Source organism: Sebastes umbrosus, chromosome 4 (assembly GCF_015220745.1).
Source record: "Sebastes umbrosus isolate fSebUmb1 chromosome 4, fSebUmb1.pri, whole genome shotgun sequence".
In the NCBI taxonomy this organism is placed as follows: domain Eukaryota; kingdom Metazoa; phylum Chordata; class Actinopteri; order Perciformes; family Sebastidae; genus Sebastes; species Sebastes umbrosus.
In genome coordinates, this window is record NC_051272.1 from 11,812,835 (window position 1) to 11,821,751 (window position 8,917).

Consider the following 8,917-nt stretch of genomic DNA (forward strand, 5'->3'; position numbering starts at 1 on the left):
AGTTTAGGACGTGTCAGGGACGGCGTGTCAGTTTCCTCTCGTTACATACATAGTGTCTTTTCAAATAAACTTCTAACGTAGGTTTACTTCGTTTTTATGTTCACGTACGCAACAAAACTACTTGGTTAGGTTTAGGCAAAGATTGTGGTTTGGATTAAAATAAGACATAAGAAAGTTACGCAACAAAAGTAAGGTAAAATAAGTCGGCGTTGACTCACGGGACACAAACAGCGGTCTCCTGGGGGAAAGTCTTGTGTTTGTTTGACCCGTCCTACCACACCTCCCACTCACCCTACGCACCCCGTCTCCGTCTTCATCCACACTAATACATTCCAGTTTTAAAACCGCATAACTTTTGCTACATTTATGCTTAGCGTTCACACTACTTCGGCGTTTTCAAGCCCCTAAAACGGAGACGTTTGAAAACGCTGCTGATGCCGTTTTAGTTTTAAAACTCCGTGGTTGCGTTTTAATCTGGACAGACAGAAACGGAGACGTTTGACAACGATGACGCAGATGCCCACGTTCATTCCGGATTGGGTCTTATCAGTCATGACGTGTCCTTCCCTGATTCGTCATCACGTAAACCTTTTCCGGAAGAAACCAAACGACATCAGCTTCGACCACCAGCGGTTAATTTCAATGTTACAAGCGTTGCTGACCTCGTTGTCTCTGCTAGCAGCTGTTGTGCAGTTAAATTTTGCATTTTATAATGCTACTACTGCCTACATGCTCAGGAGAGAAGCTGTTTTAAACACAGTGCTGAGCTGCATTTGAAATTAATCTTCAGGTCCACTTCTATGTGACGTCTACTGCTGACCTGCTATCTACCCCTAAAGATCCCCTGTCCCCTCCTAAAAAAGACTAAAACGGGTCTATTGTGGGTCTAGGAGGGTTAAAGAACTGAATGTAGGTTGAATCACTCGTATATGTTTACAGTCAGACAGAGAACAGGAACAAACGTTTATTCTATGAAAACACCAGATTATTTCTGATCTAATGAAACTGATTTAATGCTCTATACATCACCTTGACTATGAGGCTGGAGAAGAGCAGGTTGGAGGAGGTGGAGATGTGGATGGCGGCTCCGTACGCGTTCTCTCCCTGATTCTCAAGTCGAGCAAACACCACCATCCTCCTCCGCCCGCTCTCCACCACGTGCACCGAAGCCTCTGACGCCCCCCGGTGGCTGCAGAGCGACCACGCGGCCCGGTTCCTCGTGCTGCAGAACTGCCTTCAGGTGAAACACAGAATATGAATTAGCATGGGTTCTCTAATAAATTATAATAATACTTGTGTGTGTGTTCACTCACTGAACATCCATGAGGTCAGTGTGACTGTGGAGGATGAGGTCAGGAACGCACGTATCTTCCTGCTCACAGCCGTTCCAGAAGGGAAGCTACGGCGAGAAACAAGGATTAATTCACTTCTTTTTGATGAGGCACCACTTTAATAAATCAACACATTCTCACTCCCAACACGTCAAATACCAACGCTTGGTTAGAGGCCCTACGCATCAAACTATGACGCTTTAGGTACTCCTTTAGCAACAGCGGTCTGTGAAAGTCTGTTTGTTTGACCCAACCGGGGTCTGAAATTAGCACTCGCCACCCGCCAAATGCGGGTAATTTGTTGGCAGACAGGGAAAAGGGAAAAGAGAACCGGTTCCTAGTTGGTTCCTAGTTTCCTAGATTCCTTAGCATCTCATGCCTCCGTGACTATCGATTCCTCTGTATTGATGCTTTCTGACAGTTACACATGCACAATGACACATTTGCACGCCTTATCATGTTCAGTTTGTTTGGGACCGGAGACACGGCGGTGAGAAAAAAAAAGTGTTCAAAAGCATGGCGCTACTAAACCTGAGCACCCTATTTTACCCTGATAATGCGACACTGTGAACAACAAATATGTGTTGAATTGGTCAGGAGGAGAGTTAGTAACGTTAGCTGTTAGAAGCACAGTCCTGCTTGGTTAAATAAGGGAGCTACTAATGTTAACGGAGGTGCCATTGAGTTACAATTATGAAGCGTTCAAGCTCTGCTCAGTAAAAATGACTATTGGGTGAAGGTAAATTACAATGTTATCATGATGTGTTCAAATGTATGTGTGTTCTTTATGTAAAATATACTGAACATTGAATGACATCAGATCTAAAAATGTTATTCCTTCATTGAGCGCAGAGATTTTAAAGTGGCAGACAAAAGAAAATACTTACCTGTCACAGTGGCAGGAAGTGAAAAAAATCTCAAAATCAAATCACATTGTTAGGACGCTGGTTGAAAAGGTGTTTTAGCAAAGTGGTTGGTTTAAAAATCTAAGGAAAATGAGGCCTGCCTGGTCGGGACATCTACCTCTGGAGCTCAATACAACAGACTGAGAGACAGGTGTGACATCACCTGGATGAACTCTCACCTCGGCCCTCAGGACGCTCGACCAGTCGGGGTCCAACACCGGCCCCTCGTCTGGGCTCTTCAACCCGGTCTCCAGGATAACTGCAATGGGACGCCCGTAGTCAGTCGTCTCCTGTTCAAAGATACGGTGGTGCGTTTAGGGATTCACACTGACTTTTAGGATTTGTGTGTTTTATACTGGTTGTGATCGGGTTGTGATGTTCTGACCTGGATGGAGAAGCCGAGGCGTTGACAGCTCTGACCTCCAACCGGCAGAAACAGACTCCTGGGCTGCTGTCGGTCTGATTCGTCCAGAACAGCTCGAGGAGGAAAACGCCTCTCATCCAACACCAGACTGTACCAAACAGCTGGGAGGAGGAGAAGGAGGAGGATGAGAAGGATGAGGAGGAGGAGGAGGGAGGAGGAGGAGGAGGAGGAGGAGAAATGGGTTTTAAAGGAGGCAAAGTAATCCAGTCTCATCAAAGTCTCATCCAGCTCGTATTGCAGCACAATGATATTGTAAACACATCGAGAACAGACTTACAGGTCTTTCAGGTGATATGAAAGAAAGTGATGTCACCAGGTGTTCTCATTGGTGCAAACTGCACTTGTTATGTTTCCAAATGTTGGGCAAGTTTTTATGGGAATTCCTGAAAAGTTGGCAAAATAAACACGAATCAGCTGTCTTGGAGGGGTAGGGGGACAGAGGATGTTCAGGGGGAGATAACAGGTCAACAGTAGATGTCACATAGAAGTGGTGTACATCATTTAAAAGATGGGAACCTGAAGATTAATTTGAGATGCAGCTCAGCACTGTGAGTCAAGGTGTTCTAGTCATTAATAAGAAATAAACATAATTAATTAATTAAAATAAATAGTGAAAGTGTGTAGGGTTCTTATATAGAAGTATATGATGGTCATCGTCATGCTCTATTATGTCTCATAAGTTGTTGCAGGCAATTTTTGGGTTGATACCATTTGTTACACAGATTTGGTGCTAAATTTAACAATTTTTTACCATTGGAGAATTGATAAAAAATTATCAATAATCCCTCCAAAATACCACATTAAGTCACCAAGACCTTGAGGAACACCATAGAAAAAGCCATGCTCTGATTTGGTATCAAAAACTTTTGACATTTGGAGATTTCTGCAAGAATCGCATTTTTCAGCGATTGGATGGCGAGCACTTCTGTTGTGTAAACTGCTCAGAAACCCCCTTATTGTCCATCTAGCTAGGAAAGCCATCCATCATCTGAATGCTCTAGGTCTCTAGTTTGTGGCTGTAAAGTTTCATGAGGCTGTGATTATCCTAGAGGTCACCACAGGTCATTTTATACAGTGAGGTCAAGTTTCACTACAATGAAATGGCTCCTATGGGGATTAACATCATCACACATGAATACAGTTGGGCCCATTGGATCCACAAGAGTCTCAGCTTTACAGTGATACCCAATTTATGTAATTCAAGACTGTTTAGGGACCCAGTATGCAGAAATATTCAAAAACACCATTTTGGGAATAGGCGAAAATAACACATTTATACTGCATGAAAAAAACTTCATGTGATTATCATAAAGTGGGCATGTCTGTAAAGGGGAGACTCGTGGGTACCCATAGAACCCATTTTCATTCACATATCTGAAGGTCAGAGGTCAAGAGACCCCTTTGAAAATGGCCATGCCCTCGCCAAAATTTAGCATAAGTTTGGAGCGTTATTTATCCTCCTTCGTGACAGGCTAGTATGACATGGTTGGTACTGATGGATTCATTAGTTTTTATAGTTTCATATGATACCAGGATCTTCACTCTAGCTTTAAAACTGAAAGACAGTAATGTTGGTCGGGTCTCAGAGGGTTAATACCAAACCATGTTGTATCAAATAAAGGCAGGGTGTCATACTAGCCTACTTTATGGGTGAGAATTACAACTCTGCAATTATTTAAAGATCTTTAATAAAAGACCATAGTATTTGAAAAATAGAAAGTCCACCCAAAGAGCACCTGAGTGGGAACCATCCCTTTATTTCTAGCACCCTCTGCTGTAACCCTCCAACATCACAGCTCCAGTCACACTGAGCATGAGTCAGAACTCCACGAGGTCAAAGACGGAGTCTCAGCCTTCATTTAATATCCTTGTGACAAACCAGGAAACAGATTGTTATTCTGCCTCACTGAGACGACACACACACACACTGAGAGACGGACGATAAGATTCACCTTCAGACCAAAACCACCACTTCCACTGAGAGAGGACATCTACAGGAGGGAATACTGGGAATACTGGAATACTACCACTTCAACCAGCTGCTGAATCCACAAACTGAACCAGAGTTTTACAAGAACAAAGACTCAAAGTGAAAGTAGCTTTCAGGGAACAGGGAGTGGCTGAGCCGTCTGCCTGCTGTGTTTTCAGCTTCACTCAGAGACTAAATGGCTTCCAGATTAGAGGACGATCTCTGCTGTTCTGTCTGCCACGACGTCTTTAAAGATCCTGTCATGCTGTCATGTAGCCACAGCTTCTGTAAAGTCTGTCTGCAGAGCTGGTGGACAGAGAAACACGTCCAAGAGTGTCCACTTTGTAAGAGAAGATCTTCAAAGGAAATACTACCTCCTAACTTGGATTTAAAGAATGTGTGTGAGAGTTTCTTACAGGAGAGAGCTCAGAGATCTTCAGAGGCTCTCTGCAGTCTGCACTCTGAGAAACTCAAACTCTTCTGTCTGGACCATCAGCAGCCGGTGTGTGTCGTCTGCAGAGATTCAGAAAAACACACCAACCACAGATTCAGACCCATCGATGAAGCTGCACGACAACACAAGAAGGAACTTCAGGAAACTCTGGAGCCCTTAAAGGAGAAGTTAAAGGTTTTTGAAGAAGTTAAAGTGAAGTTTGATCAAACAGCAGAACACATGAAGGTCCAGGCCCGACACACAGAGAGGCAGATTAAGGAGCAGTTTAAGAAGCTTCACCAGTTTCTAGAAGAGGAAGAGGAGGCCAGGATGGCTGCACTGAGGGAGGAAGAGGAGCAGAAGAGTCAGATGATGAAGGAGAAGATGGAGGCTGTGAGCAGAGAGATAGCAGCTCTTTCAGACACAAGTCAGAGCCACAGAGACGAGCTGAGAGCTGAAGACGTTCTCATTCCTGCTCAACTACAAGGCTGCAGTGGAAAGAGTCCAGCAGCGCCCCCTGCTGGAGGATCCACAGCTGCTCTCAGGAGCTCTGATAGACCAGGCAAAACACCTGGGCAACCTGACCTTCAACATCTGGAACAAGATGAAGGACATGGTCTCCTACACTCCTGTGATTCTGGACCCAAACACTGCTGATCCAAGACTCATCCTGTCTGAAGATCTGACCAGTGTGAGAGCAGGAGAGAAACAGCAGCTTCCTGATAATCCAGAGAGGATTGATAGTTACTTCTCTGTCCTGGGCTCTGAGGGCTTTAACTCAGGGACTCACAGCTGGGACGTCCAGGTTGGAGACAGTAGAGGCTGGTTCCTGGGTGTGTTAGCAGAGTCTGTCCAGAGGAAGGGAGTCATACGGTCTGGATTATGGACAATATGGTTCAGTAATGGTAAATACAGAACATACTCCCCACCAGGTTCATCCACTGATCTCGTAGTTCAGAAGAAGCCCCAGAGGATCAGAGTGAATCTGGACTGGAACAAAGGAAAGCTGTCGTTCTCTGATCCTGATACTAACACACACATACACACCTTCACACACACTTTCACTGAGAGGATGTTTCCATACATTAGCACTGTGGCTGAACTGAAGGTTTTACCAGTGAAGGTCTCTGTGACTGTAGGACAACAGAAATAGAAGATGATGATGGTGATGATGATGATGGTGATGATGGTGATGATGATGATGATGATGATGGTGATGATGATGATGGTGATGATGATGATGATGATGGTGATGATGATGATGATGATGATGATGATGATGATGATGGTGATGATGATGATGATGATGATGATGATGACCGACACCACTGCCTTTAACAGGAAACAGCGGCGTATGTTGCACCCTTAAAGACATATGACTCCGTCTTCCTTTTGGCAACTTTTATTCTTCCCAGTTCTGTTGAAGTTATCTTTACACGAAGCAATCAGAACCGCTCGCACACATATGTAAAACATCAAGCACGTTCCCTAATCGCTACTGCGCTGACTGATGACCTCATCACAGCCTGAACTTTGACCTTTTCAATAATAACATTGCGCTGACTGATGACATCACATCACTCTGAACTTTGACCTCGTGATAATAACATAAATCAGATAATAGTGTAGTGTAGTGTATATTTCTTCTTAGATAACTTAAATCTATTCTAGGTCAATAAAATGTAAATTATAAAATATTTCTAGGTTGCAACACGTACAGAGCTTCAGAGAGCAAGATTATTGATTATATCTTTAATGTGAAGTTTCTGTGTATTTGAACAGCAGGTTCAAACATTGATTTGTTTATTCATGTAAAGTGTTAAAGAGATTTTATTTCACATCATCTGTTCACTGTAATTCATCATTAGAAATGAGATTAAAGCTTCAACTGGAAAATTAAAGTTTGTCATGAAGCAGAAACTGACGGTGCTTTTGTTTTTGATCTGAGGTTGTAACTTTAAAATGTAATATATACTGTATATATATATATATATATATATATATATAAATATATATATATATGCAGTATATATATATATATATATATATAGGGGCTGAAGAGTTTCTGTGCTAGTCCCCAGTAAAACTGGACACTGGAGTGTTATTTAACCTCCTTCAAAGCTAGTATGACATGGTTGGTACCAATGGATTCATTAGGTTTTTTAGTTTCATATGATACTAGTATCTTCACTCTAGCTTTAAAATTCAGCCTGCAACAACCTCTGAAAGACAGAATAGCGGCTGGGCACGCCAGAGTTTTAAGGGGTTAACAGATAAACTATTAATTAAGCTGTTTAAGTCCAAATACAATGCACACAAAGGACCAAATATACTGCAAAGGTAATGTAATACGTTGTGTTCCTAATTACATTTTAAACAGAGTAATAACTTCTTCCTTCTTCTTTGTGACTGATTAATAAAGTGGAGCATTTCCTGCTCCTTATTAGTTGTTGGATGCCGAGTGTAGCTGCAGAGCTCCTTCTCATCTGTTTAACAACTGAACTTTTGATTTATGAGCAACACAGAGAGCTGAGGTAAGCTGCTTCAGTCCAGCTCAGTTCATGATAGAAACGCCACGTCTGCACTGAAATAAATAAACTCTCAGGTTTCGTCAACCATGGCTCCCTGTCCTCTATCTGTCCACTGGAGCGTGATCGTTGATACCATGTGGCCATATTGGCGTGTGTGCATGCATGCATCTCTATATGTGTGTCTAATCCGGTCCAGATGATCAGGGGGAAGATGAGGAGAAAGAAAGTAGAGAGGAAGGTATGAAGGTATGAAGTGATGGAGGAGTGACGCAGTTTAACGGCGGCTGGCCGGCGTTAGCTCGTTATAGCGAGGTTTCCATGCAGCCGGCCCGCACATCTGCAGCCAATTACACAGAGACACGACAACACAAAGCACTGTGGGGAATCTCTGCTGCGAGGAAAAGACCACGACAAGACTTTCCACACACAGACGGTAGAAATACCGAACATCTGGGTGAGTCTAGTTAAAATGTCCACACAGATGGGATACCGGACAGCTGTTTGAATCTGTAGAATTCAACTTCATTCATCCAGACGAGCTTCAACATTCACTTCAACTCATTTAAGAAGGCTGTGGGCTACAACCACCACCTGCCAGTGGGCGACCTCCGGGTCAGTGCCCCTCGGCATCAGAGACCAACGCACGGGGTACCCCTCTAGCGTTACTTTTGGTCGCCTTGTCCTTTCAAAATAAACTTCCGTTTTCACAGGAAGTTAGGTTTAGGCAACACAACCACTTAGTTAGGGATAGGAAACGGTGGTGGTTGACATTAACTTCACTGAGGAACAACTCACGGGGCTGACTATATCGACGAGCCACGTGACAAAATAAGTCAACTTTACTTTTAGTTTCACACTGGACACAAACAGAGGTCTTCTGGTTGACAATCTTGTGCTTGTTTACACGGTATGCTTTATGGCGGGCTACCTTATGATTGACAGGTCGCTACCACGGCGTTGTCCGGTCTTGGAGTTGTCCGTGTTTTCGTCTTAGAACTTTAACCCTTTCACAGTGTGTTTTCACTTCATCAAAGTTAATTATAACATTTTCAGAGTTTGGTTGTAATTAGCTCACTTCATTGTTAACATTTCACCTGAAAATTCAGCATTCAGTTGTACTGGGTTCAACCCTCTCGTGTCACTTCTGGTTGCAAAAAAAACAAGATGGCGACGGGAAACAAACAAGATGGTGACGGCCAAAAACCAACATGGCGACAGCCTTGTTAAATCCAGACTTTTGAGGGTGGAGATAGAAGGATTAGAAGCTCCTCTGAGGGCTCATTAATCTTTACGAAGCTCTTTTTAAAAACCGGCCGATCGTACC

The 8,917-nt window shown here is 43.3% G+C and overlaps 2 protein-coding genes across 4 annotated transcripts in view; one reads left to right on the forward strand and one right to left on the reverse strand.

Moving 5' to 3' along the window:
• dgkzb (diacylglycerol kinase, zeta b) overlaps positions 1-8,917 on the reverse strand; it is a 269,194-nt gene that overhangs the window by 84,705 nt on the left and 175,572 nt on the right. The gene's annotated exons all lie outside the window — the stretch shown is intronic.
• Positions 4,561-6,254, forward strand: LOC119486328 (nuclear factor 7, brain-like). The gene is given in 2 exon segments (XM_037766372.1): positions 4,561-5,527; positions 5,529-6,254. Coding segments are annotated over 2 exon segments (1,389 nt in total). The 5' UTR covers positions 4,561-4,825; the 3' UTR covers positions 6,216-6,254.